The 17954-nt window shown below is 39.7% G+C and overlaps 1 protein-coding gene across 1 annotated transcript in view; it reads right to left on the reverse strand.

The window, feature by feature from the left end:
* PAPPA2 (pappalysin 2) overlaps nucleotides 1–17954 on the reverse strand; it is a 546937-nt gene that overhangs the window by 322725 nt on the left and 206258 nt on the right. The window contains exons 4-6 of the mRNA XM_033916510.1: nucleotides 7358–7651; nucleotides 5639–5831; nucleotides 3145–3266 (exon numbers count right to left, since the gene is read on the reverse strand). Of these exons, the coding sequence (XP_033772401.1) occupies nucleotides 3145–3266; nucleotides 5639–5831; nucleotides 7358–7651 (609 nt within the window). The remainder of the gene's footprint in view (nucleotides 1–3144; nucleotides 3267–5638; nucleotides 5832–7357; nucleotides 7652–17954) is intronic.

Here is a 17954-nt window from a genome sequence, read left to right on the forward strand (position 1 = left end):
TGCTTCCTTACAGTGTCGATACCTAGACACTTGAGAAAATATTCTTTGTTGAGTGCAACGCAACATGCTTTTCAACTATTAGATGCAGCGGCTGAGATCTCTGTTGCTGAAGGCCCACTTATGTCCCTTTGGAATAATTCTAAAATTCAAAATAAGGGTAGATCCCTTTCATGGAAGAGGTGGCAACGGGCAGGGGTGTGGTTTGTTCATCAATTGATCTCCTCCACTTCATTTATCCCATTTGATACTTTTTGTTCTGTAAACTCACTCCCATCCTCTATATATCCCCAATGGCTTACGCTTACTGAAATACTAGCTAATGTACAAATGCGCCCTGACTTTATGACCTCTCAACAAACTATTCGTCACTGGTCTACTTTGGCTTTACTGAAAGGTAGGGCGATATCTCTTTTTTATAGCATCTTAAGAGATCACACCTTCACCTTTACACCTCAATCCATGAACCATTGGGGCTCTATCCTAAAGACCACGCTTTCTGAAATAGATTGGGAACTCTTCTGGTCATCTACAAATCGCCCTCTATTATCCTCAAGAGTTTCGCAATCAATGTTCTTTGTTATGTGGAATGCAGTATGGACTCCATTTCGAATGTGGAAAGCGAAACTGAAACAAGACCCTACCTGTTGGAACTGTTTGAAAGAGCCTGGAACTCTTGATCACATGCTTCTTCACTGCACTATGGTTCATTCCTTTTGGACTCGTATCTGGGACACCATAAAATCTATTACCAAATGTTCAGAAGCTATTTCCATAGACATTATAATCCTTCGTTCTCAACACCCTTGTTTCGCACTATCAAACTGTCCTCCTAAACTTATTGACACCATGATTGTGACAGCTCTTATGCACATTTTGAAAAATTGGAAGTCACCCACACTACTAGACTACACCTTTTGGTGGAACTCTTTAAGCATGTACCACAAATTCGAATCATATGCATATGAAAAGAACACGATATCTCGTTTATCTACAAATTTGGTGCGAAATAAATCACCTTGGTCATTCTTAGATTCATATGTTCATTCTGCCTTGTAGACACTTCTGCCTCTCTCTCTTTCTCTCTCTCTTTCTTTATCTCTCTTTTTTCTTTTTTATTTCAATTCATCTTCTCTGCTTTTCTATCCTTTCTATTTCTTTTCTTAGCAGTTTCAAATACTCTGAATTCTTCTTACTAATCTACTATATGCAAATAACAGCAATTATGGTTTCTTTTGTTTCTACATCACTATTTCTTATTCAATTTTTATGTATTTGAACTGCTTTCTGTATATTACTTATAATATTCAATAAAATTAATGAACTAAAAAAAAAAAAAAAAGAAAATCATGTTGGCCTTTTGTATGATACTATATTATTTGGTACATCAATGAGATTTAAAAGCCCAATTTCAGCTAATAATAATAAACTTCTATTAATATTAACAGGGGTTGCCATTCAGCACATTACAGGAAATTGGAAAGATTATACTAAACTAAATTATACTTTCTGGTGGAATTCAGAATGCCATATTTATAAAATGGAAAGGGTGCTTGCTATGCAACAAGATAATTATAATAAGTTTAAAAAGATTTGGGGGCCATTGATGATTTATTCTAATTATCAGACATCTTAAACACTTCAGTATTGGATAAGATGAGGGTGGGTGGGAATATGAATGATAATAATAGATAACTGTTAATTATTAAGATATGGGTGGGAGGGGTGGGATTCTTTTTTATATATATATTTGGAGGTATACGAATAAGATTGTCAAGTGATTAGTTAATATATTTCTGGATGGTTATTGTACACTTGTAATTTTTGAAAATGAATAAAGATTAAAAAAAAAAAATAGCTGGAAATAATATTTAGATATTTAGGATTGGCATAACAGTTGCTTGTTTTAAAACCTTGTACAGAAAGCCAGATTATACTGAAGAGTTTATAACAGCTTTCAATGCTAGACCCAATCCATCCCAGCTTTGCATAAAACAATTTTATTGGTATATTGATATACTGAATTCTAGATTTTTATTATAACTGCCTTGAAATATTGATATAAGACAGCATCTCAAATCTGACAGATAAATGGTGGAAAGACTCTAGTTGACAACTTTTGTAATGTTATATTCCCTTCTCCTGACAACAAATTATGTCATCATTTTGAAGTTAATTAATCTCCGTATCACGCAGTTTTCTTATTTATAAGAAGAATCTTCTAAGCATAAAAAGAACATCACATGTTTAATTAAAAAAAAGTAAAATATTTCCATTAGTATAATGATCACATAAAAAAAGATACATTTGTACCGCTGAAAGCCGTCTTAATTCTCTCTTATAAAAGCTTCCCTTGTAAAACAAAGTACCTGATATCTGTTCATAATCGAGAAAAGGGGTTCCAATATTCAACCTACATTATGATATCATAAAGCTTCATCTGGTTTGGGCAGCCCTAGAAACTATTTAACTCCAAAAGAACAGAAATGCCTCCGATACAACAGTGCACATATAGGGGTCCTTTTATCAAGGCACGGTAGGGGTTTAACGCACGGAATACCGCACATTAAACCGCCTGCCGCGCTTGTCGCTAATGCCTCCATTGACCAGGCTTTAGTTTTTTTGCTTGCCAGGGGGTTAGCACGTGATGACATGTCCGACGCGCTAACCCCGCTAGCGCGGCTTGATAAAAGGACCCCATAGTATAGGCAGTCTTAGTAATAACTTTCTTAAGGTAACCACAATTGTTCACTTCACAAATATATACCTTAAGTATTCATACTCACAGACCTTAGCAATGCTGCTGTGTGACAAGGCTTCAACACACAAACAAGATAGAACCAAAATTGTCATCGGTCTTCAATTTTTTAGTTATTTTTTCTCTTTTAAATATTTTTAAGATTTATATGATTTTTAATTTAAATTATTTAACTCTTTAGATACTCATCTCTTAGAAGAATAGCATAGGGGATTTTGTCCAAGATATATATTTGTAAAGTGTCCGATACAACAGAACAGTCCTACTGTCAATGAACTCTGAAAGTATTTAGCCATAGTAATTTAGCAAAAATAACCTCATGTGATTCTTAACAGTTGAATAGAGCAGCATGGCAGTCACTTAATGTTAAATAAGAAATCCCTCCTTACCCACTGCTTCCTCTGGGGTCCAATAGCCAGATGAGTCACAGACACGAGGCGAGGATGCTTCATGCACATACTGGTGGAAGCTTCCATCTTCAGTGCAGTCTCCACACAGTGTCCCTGGGTCTCTAAAAAGAAAAATCAGAGATTTCAGTCACTAGAATCAAATATATTTAAACATCATTATAATGTCCCGGTTTTATCAGGTCATGATGACATGAACCTATGTCAATCTACTCCCAGTTGAGAACAATGAAAGCTAAATTCTACAGCAACTGTATATAATTTCAACACTGATGTTCAGTTTTATATTCTCTTGTGTTTTTCAAAATCTTAATAAACTTTCATGGAAGGAAAAAAAAAAGAATAAATATTTCTAAAAATCACTTTGTTTTGCCTATAGTGGTTACTTTCAAGGACTTGCCTAAAAGTTACTGTTCTCAAAATATAGCCAAATTAAGAGCTCCTTTTACTAAGCTGCAATAGCGTTTTTAGCACACGCAGGATTTTAGCGCATGCTAAACCTGCGCTATGCGGCTAGAACTAACGCCAGCTCATTGCTTAGTAAAAGGAGCCCTAAGTTTGTATCATAAGTCCAATGAGGTAAAAAATGGGAACTGAAATTCACATGCTCTGCAGGAAGAAGATATAACAAATACTGAAATGCTGCATGAATGTAGTTAATACACAAGATAGGTGCAGTGCTCTGCACCAAAGAAGTTCTAGAAAAGAAGATTATGAGATGAGCCAAAAGGGTATAGAATCAGAAATAACATAAGAAGGAATTCATTTTCGTAAAGAACAGCTAAATTCGATTTGGACATTTGCCAATAAACATTCAAAGCCGGAAGCACAGAAATGTCCATTTTTGAAAGACATCCCAAAATATATATATATTTTTTTTAATTGCCCACTTGGATATCTAGGCTAACAGGACATCAAACCCTTAGGATGCCTAACTTTTTACCCCATTTTTGACCCACCTGTCCACCATTCCAATACATGTTTCAAGTTTCAAATTTATTTGAAATTTGATAAACCACTTATCTAATATCTAAGCAGTGTACATAATTAAAGAGTTAAACTAAATAGGGGTACACTCATATATATATATAGACTCTAACCAAGACAAACTTATGAAATAAAAGGGAAGGGGGTGAAATACAATAATCGAAAGGAAAGTGAAACATTCCTTGTTGTATCATATACTAGATGACTTGATGACGGTACTGCTAACAGATTTTGATTGCCTGAACATAATGATCCAGTAGGAGCATATGGGGTAATTAATCTGTCGATAAATTCAGGGGATTGTGTCATTCTAGATTTAAATGTTAGAAGCAATAGTTTGTAAGTCAGTCTATGTGAGAGAGGTAGCCTTTGAGCACCAATTATAAGGGGAGTTACGTGGTCAAATTTTGGGGCTTTGAATAAGAGTTTTAACAGCTGTGTTCTGAATAATTTGTAATCTTCTGAGTTATTTTTGGTTTATTCCTTGATATAAGGTATTACAATATAATCTAAGTCTAAAAATGGTAGGGGAACAAATAATATATCAGAGATCAAAGCAATCGTGATAGATATGAAATAATGATCTCAATATTTAAAAAATTGGTTAGATAACTGTATGAGTTGTTACATGTGCTCAGAGATGTGTAGCCTTGCCAAAGATACAATGTCCATATAGCAAGACCCACCACCCAATCATTGCATATGTGACATAGTGAAAAGTGATAGTAAAAACACTTTCAAACTAGTGCAATTCCTATATTCATAAAACTATAAAAAATTCAACTTAGCTGAAAAATCCTTGAGCTGTAGTAAAATGTTAAGCTCTGGAACGCATTGCCAGAAGATGTGGTAAGAGCAGTTAATATAGCTAGTTTTAAACAAAGGTTTGGGCAAGTTTCTGGAGGAAAAGTCCATAGTCTGCTGTTGAGACAGACATGGGATGGTAGCATGGAATGCTGCTACTATTTGGGTTTCTGCCAGGTACTTGTGACTTGGATTGGCTTCCGCGAAGATGGGATACTGGGCTAGATGGACCACTGGTTTTACCCAGTAAGGCTATTATTATGTACTTTTAAGTATTACAGTATTTCTTTAATTTTTTTTTTTTTCCAGTTAACAGAGAGTCTACTGTATTTCTAAAATAAGTTAGAAAATAGATATTTGCTTGTTGGTGCTTTTGCTATTTTTTAAATAAAGGTGTATGAGTGGGACCAGATATCCTCACCCAAGAGCACTGGAATTATACTTGTTTCTCTGTTCTTGTTGAAAGAGTAAGAAATGATCAATAATTTATCCAATGATTTAACAATCTCTATTATTACACACTATATTACAGGCTTATTACTTGAATGTTCAGATTTACACAGTGAGATAGTGTTATACTAGAATTTAAAACCAAAAGTCAATAATCTTCACCATATCATTCTGCCTCATTCTTTGAATCTATAGAATACCAGGAGCTCTACATGGAGGTCTTACACCAGCCTACCTTTCAAACATAATCCCGCTAATTGGAGGCAGCCAATGGATGGTGATGGAATGAAGATTCTGTTCAAAAATCATAGGTGGCATAGGGATAGGAGCAGGTTTTCGATTCAAATTCCATCTCTGGTAAGCAAGATCCAAATAGCAGTGCATTCGTGACACCTGGTTTAGAGTGAAGCTGTTTGTACAGTCATCATCTGAAAAGGTAGAGAGAAAGATGAATGTTGAATATTCCATAGGGTCATGGCCGTAGCATAGCCAGATCTCAAGTTGGTAGAGGGGCTGAGGCCAAAGTAAGCGGGTACAACATTTTACTTTGCCTCCCTGTCATTGCTGCTGCAACCCCACATTCCTGCGCTGGTGGAGATCCCTAAGCCCTGCTAGCAGAATTCCTCCTCTAGTGCTGTTTCTTTTTTTCTGAGCTGCCATACTACCTACCTTGCGTTCCTCCCCCACCCACACATGCTTAGGTATTAGTGAAATTGAGCAGGCATGAGGGAGCTCCGCCTCCTGCAGATGTTCAGTTCTGTTCCTTCCAGAGAACAGAATAATACAGCTTGTAAACCTGATTGCAAGTTGCATTATTCCTTTACTGTGAGAGTTACCAGCCTGCTATGCTGTATTGTTGCAGGTTAGTTACTTCTCCAATTAATTAAGCTGTAGTAAAATGTGTTATTTTACTACAGCTTGACAACTAGCTCATTAAATCAATTTAACATATAAGTTAATATACATGAAAAAGTTCTACCATGTGTTAAAACATTTTTACTTGGGAGGGGATTCATCAATTGGCGCTAACTAATTTAGCACTTACATTACCTAAGTTTGACTGAGAATCATACCTAATGGTACCCAAGGTCATGTCCAGCCAAACCATACCTACCACTAAAAACACACTTATTCGACAAATTTGTCTGAACCTCCAAAATGGTTCAACACCTACCTCTTCTTACACGTTCCCCCCATCCACCCCCTATGCTGCCCAACCACATAACCGTCCACCTACCCCTTCCTAATTCCAACCGATGTTAACTTGCTGATATCAGCACCTCTTATTGTACACCGTCTTGAACTGAAAGGTATGACGGGATATAAATAAAGCTATTATTATTACTTTGACCTTAGATGCCACTAGGTACCATGACACAGTCGTGATTCCAACACCTATCAGAGCAGGTGCTTGCTGGCACCTACTTTTTCTTAATGGATTTTTAATTGCTTTTTAAATAGCACAGTCGATTATTGCGCTGATTAAACTAATTAAAGCAATTAAGTTAGGCAGCAGTAGGGCGCACACTAAATTGGTTAGCACCCTTGGACGAATTCCCCCCTTAATGAATGAAATTAAGTGAAAAAAATGTTCAAAATCTGGAGAAAAATTTCAAAACTGAACTGATATTTTTCAGCCACATCTCTACTATGTGACAGGAAAATAGTGAGTCTGTCTCCAACCATGTGACCCACAAATCACAAACATGTATACCAGATCTTACTACTCATGAATGGACTGAATTAAGCTAAACAACTGTCAAACCTCTGAATATATTCATCTTATAGCTTAAGGTTAAGATCAAATTTATTAAAGTATTTTCATCTGAAAGGTTAGAACGTGACTGGTTTATATTCCATTAGTTCTATATCACAGTTTTACTGAAGAATACAAGTGGGAAACATTTAAACATGCTGAATATCATTTATGTAATACAATAATGAATCCTTTTACCAGTATAACTCATGTAGTTGTTGAATGGAGTTCCAGAAAAATGGATCTGACCACAAGTGTCATTGGTAGGCTCTGGATCCCTGCAGACTTTACTTTTCAGAGTGGGTGCTGTGTCAGCACAGAGGTCCCCAGTCTCCATGGATGGTGTAGTTTCCCCACAAGGGTCATCACAAGACACCCTTTCACTCACCCCTCTGAAGACATGGTAGAGTCCCAGCACATGTCCTACCTCATGGATCATGGTATTGGTGTGGCCAGGCATTCCAAAATAGGATGGGTTCAGCACCACACCACCTAAATTAAACAAAAAACCATTTGCAGATAAATGCCTCATAGTACTGCCTTTTGCAACACTATGATATTGAAATGTCAACTCTATGGTAGAGTTTCACAACTCAATCTTAGAGTACCCCCCTTGCCAGTCAGGTTTTCAGGATATTCACAATGAATATGCATAAATTTTGATTTGCATACATTGCCTCCATTATATGCAAATTTCTTTCATACATGTTCATTGTGGATATCCTGAAAACCTGACTGGCAAGGGGGTACTGCAGGTCCGAGTTGAGAAGCACTGCACTATAGTTTCTAATTTAACCCAATCTCCAATTTCAGGGTTGCTCTATGCCTAGCTAGATTCAAGGCGATTCACAATAAATTTGGTATAAGTAGAATTAGGAGTAGAGACAATGGAGCATTAAGTATACAAATTACTTTTAGGAAAGAATGAAGAGGAGAGAGGAATCGACAGTGTTGAAGGACAATAATGTTGATTTTAGTAGTTCAGAGCATAAGTATAGATGGGCATAATCAAAAAAAAACATCTAAGTCGCCTTTTGGCCTAAGGCCTTAAACGTTGAAAGTAGAAGCAGGGAAAATGTCCCATCAAAAAAGGAGGGTTTTTTTTTTAATAATGGCCTGCCTCTACATTCAGCTGTTTAAACGCTGTCACAACCCTAGCCTTAAGGCTAGGCTTGGGACAGTCAAATCTCCTCCAAATCCTCCCCTTTTCTTGAAAAGGGCTGATCACTGCAGCAGGTTAAACTCTGATAGACAAACAGGGTCTCTGTTTCCTTTGAAACATCAGTCTACAGAAACCCAGGGAGTAGAAGAGGAGTGGGAGAACAGCCTGTTGCAGAGGGAGGGGACTTATTCAAAAGGACAGCCTGAGAGTCAGTGTCAGAGAGCATCTAAGGAGCCTCTGCTGGGGCCAATTAAGGCTAAACTGAGAGACCAGCAGAAGTAGCAGGTTAGCCCTCCCCCTTCCAGGTTAGGGCGTGGCCAACTCAGAGCATTAGAGGCTGTGCTGAGGAAGAACAAATCAGTCTTCCCTGGGTCAGCCCAGGAAGCAGTCTCCAGGGACTGGGCTCCTGACTTTCCAATGAATAAGGATGTTGAAATGGCAGAGGTATCCACTGTCCCTGGGATGAACCAGCCAGCTTGCCAGGAAGCCATGGAACCTATGGATACTACTCAAGAACCAGAGGAAACACAGATGGACCAGAGCTAAGTTAAATCACCTTTTTGATTGTGTGCTTTTGGAATCTTGTTTGCTCTGAGTTTGTTTGGAAGCACCAGTCAAGTGCTGACAGCATGAGCAGTGCTGAGCTAACTGCTGCAGCTGTACCTTAGGCTGGTGTCAGAGAGGAAAGTGTTGAGTTTTGGACATTTTTTCCTTTTGGTTTTGTTTTTTTTTGCCTACTTTGGGTGAATGAATGGATGGACAAGGAAGTAGTGGGGAGAATCCACATAATATCCTCAGGGAGGGATCGTGGGGCCAATTTTTTGGCAAGCTTTGTGCTAAAGTGGATTCAGCTACTCCCCTCCCCCACCAACTGTTTGTTAGGTTGGCTGGGGAAGGCCTGTTAAGCCAGGCTTAGGCAATACATTCATCAGAGTTTGAAAGACATTTGGAATCACCAGCAGAAACACTGGGTGTTCCAGTAGCCGTATTACTTTGTGCCCTTTTTGGACTGTGAGACTGTGAGGGCAAGGCTACAACAGTACCATTCTAAACTTACCTGCCAGAAAGGTGTGTGGGCTATGTTTTGCAAGCCCGGATTTTCTTTGTATTTGTTTGAAATTTAAAGAATAAAACTGTAGCAGTTGCTACTCGAGAAATAAAGTTGGACACAAGTTCAGTTAAATCTTTATTGTTCCTGACATTTATTTTTTCTATTTTTGATGAGAACCAGCAGGACCTTCAACATCCTTTGAAGGCACGGCGAGTTCGGCGTTGGGTGAGCATTGGGTGGCCTGTTGCAAAACCCGGCACCGGCACGCTCACAACGCCCAGACCACCACTACGTCTAAACTTACACCATATAATCAACCTAAAAAAAGCCTAAGCCCTAAACGTCCAAAAGAAGAGTTTTTAGGCGAAGGAGGAGCCAGTCCTTCACCTAAAAGCTGGATTCTGTAACCGGTCTGTCAAAAACAACACCGGTTACAGAATCCCCCCCTACTACGATCTGGGCAGGAGGGAGCCCAAGCCCTCCTGCCCCGCAGCATCTCCGAACCCCGCGACACGATCAGGGCAGGAGGGAGCTCAAGCCCTCCAGCTCTGGCGAACTGCGACACCTCCCCCCACTCCCCGCTGACATCGGGGCAAGAGGGAGCCCAAGTCCTCTTGCCCCGCGATCCCCAACCTCCTCCCCCATACACAATCCGGCCAGGAGGGAGCCCAAGCCCTCCTGGCCCGCCGACACCCTCTAACCTCCACCCCCCACTAAAATATGGGCAGGAGGGATCTCAGGCCGATCGGGGGTTTGGGGGGGCAGTCGTGGGGGGGTTGTGTCGAGGGCAGGAAGGCCTGGGATCCCTCCTGAACATATTTTAGTGGAGGATGGGGATTAGAGGGTGTCGCTGGGCCAGGAGGGCTTGGGCTCCATCCTGGCCGGATCGTGTTGGGGGGGAGAGGGGTTGGAGATCGCCAGGCCAGGAGGGCTTGGGCTCTCCTGGCCCCATCGGACTCAGGGAGGTTGGGGATCGCGGGGCAAGAGGGCTTGGGCTCCCTCTTGCTCCAATGTCAGCTGGGGGGGGTCGCAGTTTGGCAGGGCAGGAGGGCTTGGACTCCCTCCTGCCCTGATCGTGTCGCGGGGTTCGGGGGTTCTGTTGGGCAGGAGGGTTTGGGCTCCCTCCTGACCCAATAGTGTGTGTGTGGGGGGGTGATGTATCGCGGCAGGAAAGATTGGCCATCTCCCCTGCCGCGATGCGATCACTCCTGTACCCGAACTGCCACAACCCGTAGCAGGAGAGATTAGGCATCTCTCCTGCCGCGTGTCGCTGCAGTTCAGGTAGAGGAGTGATCGCATCGCGTAGGGGAGATGAGGTATCTCCCCTGCCGCGATGGTTGCGGTGGGGGGTGGGTAGGGTACCAGGCTTCTGAACTGATCGTGCCAGCCGCCATCAGCTCAGCGGCCCCTTTTTCGGCACTTATACCTGTTTTGACTTGGTCTAAGTCAAAACGTATAAGTGCCGACTAGGCAACTTGTCAAAATCTTAGTTATACGTGTTGTAAACCTAGGTGTAAGTCAGCCCACCTCCCGCCCTTTCCCCTCCTCTAAAAACGCTTCTTTTCTCTCTGTGTGTTTAGAAGCAGGGGAAAGGCCTAAGATGGTTTTAGATACGTCTAAAACCAGCTTTGATTATGGGTACTTGGACGATCAGGCTTTTTGATCGTCCAAGTACCCATTTTAGGCCACTTTTTAGACTTTTTAAAAAATTATTATTATTATATGAGCCCCATAGTGTACAGTCCAAGTGAGGTACATGTTAAATGATTATCAACGGAGTATATGTTTTCAAAGAGGAGGGTTTTTCATTTTTTTCTGAATCTGTAGTAGTTGGGTTTGGTCTTGATGACCAGTGATAGGTTGTTCCATGACTTGGTGCCAAGATAAGTGAAAAGCAAATTAAATATTTATAGATGACTCCTTTAGGAGAAGGAAGAATTAGTAGAAATGGTTGCAGTTTACTGATTGATGCTGACCAGGAGTTGATGAAGAGTTTTATGAGAGGTTTTGCCGAAGTTGCATATACTACTACTACTACAAGTACCACTACTGTTTATCACTTCTATAGCGCTGAATCATTATGCATGATAATTTGAAGGTGATACATGCATTAGGGTAGCCAGTGTAGGCTTTTGTAATAAGGCAAAATGGAGTCAAATTTTTTCAGATTGAATATATTAATCCGATTGCTGTATTTTGTATCATTTGCAGTTTGTGCATGAGGGTGAAGTTTATGCCTGTGTAGAGATAATAATAATTCATTTTTATATACTGCCATACCCGAGAGTTCTAGGCGGTTCACAACATTTAAGCGTAGTACAAACAATGCAAATCATAGGGATTCAATAAATTAAGTGCACATAATATAGGAAGACATACATACAATATAAAAAGATGAAACAATTTTAAAATGGAGTAAAAAGTTAAAATAGTAAGGTACATTAAGAACCCAATCTGTTAAATAATTGAGTTTTTATCTTTTTTCTAAAATCGAGATAAGAAGAAGCTTCTAACACAGTTTTACCAGCCATAAATTTAGTTTGGCTGCCTGAAAAGAAAAGGTTCTTTCAAGGAACCTTTTATAGTGACATAATTTTATTGAGGGATACGCAAACAAATGTATTCTTCGAGAACTCTTGTTAGTATAACTCAAAGTAAAACGAGGAGTAAGATAACCCAGTAAGAAGAGCTGTGCCTACCTTTCTTTTAACCGGCTACTCAGCGTCCACGTGATTTGCATGCTATTTGTGCTGAGCATGCCCCTGGAAAAGCAAAATCGCTCCCAACCCGGTAATTTTTTTTTTTTTTAAACCAGGTTGCTGGAGCTTTGTGCACCCACAAAGCACGATAGTTACAAAAGTCTAATTGGGACAGCAGAAGCATTTGTGTCAATATGATGATGAGCATGAAAATAAAGTCTGATTAGTCTTAAACGTTTCATATTATAGAAGGTTGGGGTTTTTTTTCCCATAGATGAGAGAACTGAGGTTCACAAGATATGGTAGAATCAAGTATATGGCTCCTAGTACCTAATTTTGTCAGTATCCAGAGTAGCCCCTGAGGAAAGGGTGACAATTGCGGGGACTGTGTGAGAGGTGTTATGAAACCATAGAACTTTGCTTTTCATTGTGTTTAGTTTGAGTGTTAAGAGTAGCCCATGAGTGTATTTAGTCTATGCCATTTGATATTCTTTGGATTACATCATAAGAATCATGTTTGATAGCGATGAGAAGAAAGATCTCATCTATGTATGATAGAATGCATTTGTTGTCACTGAATTTAGTATGGCCCAGTGAGCTCATGAAGAGGTTGAGTATTGGTGAGAGGAGGGATCTTTGTGGAACGCCACAGAGTACTTGCCAGCTTTTGGAGAATGTTTCATCTTTGTAGACAAAGTATTGTCTATTTTGTAGGAAGTCTTTGAACCAGTTTAGAATGGTGCCGAAAATGCCTATTTCATTTAGTTGCAGATGGTGTTTAACCGAGTCAAAGGCGGCTGATATGCCAAATTATAATAAGATCGCCTGGTGACCCATACTTAAGAATTGTTTGATTTGGGTGGTTAAGGTTACTAGTAGGAATTCTGTGCTGTGCTGAGGGCAGAATCCAAACTGTGTGGAATGGAAGCAGGAGAATTGTTCAATATAGGCAGAGAGTTGTTTACTGACATACATTTCTAGTAGTTGATAAATATTGGAATGCCAGTGATTGGTCTATAATTTAATGAAATAGAGAGATCAGCACATTGTGTCTTAGGCATCGGGGTAAGGGTGATGTGACCCTTTTAGGATGGTAGTTAACTGTGATATAGTAGGCTGTTTAGGAATTTAGTCAGCCAGATTGATGTTATCAGGGGTGTCTGCTAATAAGCAGTTAGGTCACTTGTCAAGGATGCTGCTGTGAGTGGAAAGTTTTTTTTCAGGAGCGTGGAGATGGTGGTAAGTGTCAGAGGTGAGAAGGAGCTCCAAGTTTGGTCAGCAGCACATGAGTCTGATGACCCTGGGCACAGTGGATGTTCTGGAGAGATAGTAATGGATTTTTTTCCAACCTCCGATTGTACATTTTTTATCTTGCATAGGAAGAAGTCAGTAAGGATCTGAGCATTAGGTTGAGAGTCAATTTCAGATGACCTTAGTTCTGGAGGGTTAGTCATGGTGTGCATTAGCCAAAAGAGTATTTTAATGTCAAAGTTGTTATTTTCAATTTTATGGGTGTAGTGTGGTGTTTTGTTTGTTTGTTTTTTGCTTTGACAATATTAAATTTGTATTTATTGATGGCAACTCTCCAGGTTATTTTATGATCTAGTAACTTGTTTTGATTTTTGGGGTTTTTTTTTTTTTTTTTTACTTAGCTTTTCAAGTCTTAGGCATGAGTTTTCTGTTTTTAGGTTTTCAGTAAACCAGGGTGATGGTTTGGCAGTTCTTGTGTTTCAGAATATACCTAGAGGAGCATAATCAAAAGATACGTCTAAGTCCGTTTGGGCCTAAGTCGTTAGTCGCCCAAAGTCGGACATGGAAAAAGGTCCATTTTCGAAAAATACGTCCAACATATTTTTTTGTACGTCCAGCTGTCTGATCGTCCACACCGCTAAGTCGTCCATCTTAGGAGGAGCTCTGTTTGAGTAGTGACATCACTTGCTATAGCGATGGTGAAGCGGAAAGGCAAACTGCTTACTTGCCCAGCTGAGGCGGCTGCCTCTCCGGTTTTGGGTCAACGTACGCTACAGGAATTCCTTCTGCCAAAGGAATAGAAGTTTCAGGAGCAGAGCAGGCAGTGGAGGAAGAATCTGCTCATGGCTTTGACACCTCGCTAAGCCCCGAACAATCCGAGACTCCCAATCATCCTGGTGGTGGAGTACAGTTGCAGCTGGGGAGTGAAGTCTCTAGTTCCGAAGCAGTCGATGGGACTTCCTCTAATGCTGGGACGCTGATTGCCCTCTCACCCGGATTAATGGGACACCCAGCGGCAGCGATCTGTTTGGGAGCAGAAGGAGGAAGCCCAGTGGAGAATTTTCTCTCTGGAGCAGACGCTGGAAGTTCTGAAGGCCTACCAATTGCTGGAATGAAAACTGCCCAGAGGCTGAAGAAGAGACCTGAGAAAATTACTCTAGAGGTTGTGTGGGACGCTGTAAGTTTACTGGAAGCTGAATTGACTGCTCGACTAGATAATGTTTTACAGATTCCAGACTTGATTAAAGATCCAGTAAAGCAATCGGGGAATTAGGGCTAGATTCACTAAGCAAACCGATCGTGTTCTACTCGGTTAGCGCTCACTTTCCCACTACGGCTCGATTCACTAACCTTCCTCCAGACCTCATCCGCACCCTATCCGATCTGCGCATGCAAATGAGTAAAAAGGCATGTAAATTTCTTAAGGCATCGATTCATGAAACTATTTCGTCCAAACCGACTGGCCTTTCCATTACAAAAAGTTTTGACTGCTGAAGACCAGTCGCTTTACATCCTCGCCGACTATTCCTGCCTAGCAACTGCCACGTACATGTTAAGAACGCCATTAAAAATAAATATCTACCCTGCAAAAAATCCAAAATATATCTAAACTTTAAATATATGTAAACTTTCATGCACATAAGCGTTAGAAATATTTTTTTGGAATGCGCATAGCGAACACGGGAGTGAATCTCGGATTTGTAATGCACATGGTGAGAAAATCGCGGATTAAAACCGTGCACTCCTTGCACATTGTACATTTCATATATCAATGCCAAATATTTAAAAAAAAATCAAAAATAACTTTTAAGGGCCAGCCATCCCTCCTCCCCCCCCCTTCTAGTTAGATTGTCGCGTGCATCTGATGTCACGGAGTCGCCTTTGGTTGCTTCGTGCTTCATGGCAGAAAGAGCCGCACAGCCTCCTGGGATTCGTAGGCTGTATATATAACAGCGCGTGATCCCAGCATATTCAACTGCTGTTAACTTTGTGCCTTCTAGCAACTTAACAGTTCTTTTCCTGAGAGAAATGTTAAGCTGTTTGGAAGTGCGCAATAATCTTCGAGGTCGATCCGTAAAAAAAGGATGAACTCGAAGAATTCCACAGCTCGCTCACAAACCTCCGATGCTATTTCTCCTTAAACCTCGCCAACACATTTTTCAAAAAGCTACAGTCACAGCTTATACAGCTTGCAACAGCATTTAAGGAAAAAAGAGAGGTTGGTAAAAACTACAGTTCTTATACTGCATTTTTTACGACAACAATGCTTTACGGTAGGTGCATTCGGAGCCCGCCAATGACGTCCGCGATTAAACCCCGCCCCATTTCTACACAGTGAAGTCCTAAAGAGCTAGCGCATGCATTATGTGCTTCAAAACCAATAAGAAGACAGTGCGCACGTGCGTCGATCGATGTTACAGCAAGATGTGGGGGCGTGTTTACGATTTGATCATTTGCATGAACAAGAATTACTGAATCGATCGGCCAGAATGACTCGGAAACGGATAGGACACAAATAGGATAGATTTGTGGACTTTAGTGAATCTAGCCCTTTGTCTCTAGTATTGAGGCTCGAGTTCAACAGTTAGAAGGAACATCTGAGAAAATGCAATCTACTCAATCAGCATTGATTAAAGATATAATTTGAATATTCATCAAAATTTGGAAAGATTAGAAAATTATGAGCGCAGGTTGAATTTGAGGTTGCTGAACTTTTCACAATCACCAATGTTATCACCTATTGAAATGTTGAAGAAATATTTAAGTATTTAAGAGAGACGTTACATATCATCTGATTCAATCCCTCCAATTACCAAAGCTTTCTATGTGAACTCTGGTAGCCCGCTGGTTAATTTAGTTAAAGAACAGAAATCAGAAGCCAATTTTGACCTTACTGGCTTTTTTAGAGGACTCCAGTTCAGTAGTAACTATAGCTACCCTAATTGCTTCCTTTGCTCTGGAATTTGATAGGAATTGGATACTTCGATTGTATTTTTGCTTTAAGAATGTAAAGTTTCTGGGTCATTCAGTAATGATCTTTCCTGACCTTTGTAGGGCCACGTAACTGAGAAGGAAGGCCTTTTTGGCACTTAAATCTCAGGTGTTGGAATTCAAAGGGGTGTTTTTTCTACAATTTCCATGTAAATGCATTGTTAAAATGAGTGATAGAATGTATGTTTATTTTGGACCCAGAAAATTTATGTGGCCATTTAAAAAAAATTACCACATTAGCACTTACCGCTTACTGCCACCTATTTTGTAAGCGGTAAGGGCTCATGTGGTAATCCTGCACTAATCAATTAGCATGTAATAACACATGCTAATTAATGTAATGTAATAATAATTAGCATGTAATACATGTTAATTAATGTAATGTAATTATAATGTAATGTAATAATGTATTATTACATGCTAATTGATTAGTGCAGGATTACACTAACTGATTAGCACAGAAGTGCCAGCTTTCTGCCCCCCAGACATGCCCCTCAGTGAAGCAATTAAAAAAAATTTGTGCATGCTTCGGTATGTGCAAACTTGCTGCAGGATGCCTCAAAGCATCCTGTGGTAAGCTTCTTTTAAGCTGCATTAAGCACAGACTAGTGCTTACTGCAGCTTAGTTAAAGGACCCTAAGCCTTTTTTTTTTCTCTCTCTCTCTCTATTGGAGAGCATCAATAATAAATTGCTAAATCTAAATTGTTTCAACTAACCCAAGCAAGGTTCAACTTGGCATCCACAAGTCACTGTGAACCTTTCTCTACCTCTTTGCTCTGTCTGGTGTTTTTGACCAAGCTGAAATGCTATTATTTCCAAGGTCTGGAGAACCACATGTGCTATGAGAGTGATATTGCCAAAGCCACTCTGCTAGCTTACAAACAAATTTCTTTAACTTGACTGCTGCTCTGATGTGTAAGATTAACTCTTTTTGTTATGTTTATTTACAGTACTTTTTTCATTGACATCATCTTTATTTTCCTTCTCAGTACCGATTTTGATTTCTCTAGCTCTGAATCTTCAATTTCATTTTACCTCTGGATAGAGGCCAAAATAGATTTTATAATCATTTCTTCTGTCAGCAATATCATTCTATTATTCAAAACTGTGTGACCAGTTGGGCTTTATTTTTTTTTTTCTTTATTTTTTTTATATGTTTTGAGATATATGTAAGGCAACAACAAACAAAGAATCCAACATAAAAAACTGCAGTGAAATATCAAGTCGAAAAACAAAGGCAAAAACTGCAGTGATGATGTACAAGATGCCAAGTCTTTAATAAGAAATCATAAAATATGAATATAAAACATTTTGTATACAAAAGGATTGATGAACCTGGACCCGACATGGTCTGTGTTTCGAAGAAACACTCCTTCCTCAGGGATCTTAATATAAACAATTGATTATGTATGAATAAAATTATGCCCTGAGTGAGATTGTTGACAGCAAAGAAATAATGTGAAAAATTTGAAAAAACAACAACAAATGTATGATCCAAGTGAAGCCATAATGAGTAAATACAGTGAAACCTTGGTTTACGAGCATAATTTGTTCTAGAAGCATGCTCGTAAACCAAATTACTCGTATATCAAAGCGAGTTTCCCCATAGGAAGTAAGGGAAACTCGCTTGATTGGTTCCC

This window comes from Geotrypetes seraphini, chromosome 12 (assembly GCF_902459505.1).
Source record: "Geotrypetes seraphini chromosome 12, aGeoSer1.1, whole genome shotgun sequence".
In the NCBI taxonomy this organism is placed as follows: Eukaryota; Metazoa; Chordata; class Amphibia; order Gymnophiona; family Dermophiidae; genus Geotrypetes; species Geotrypetes seraphini.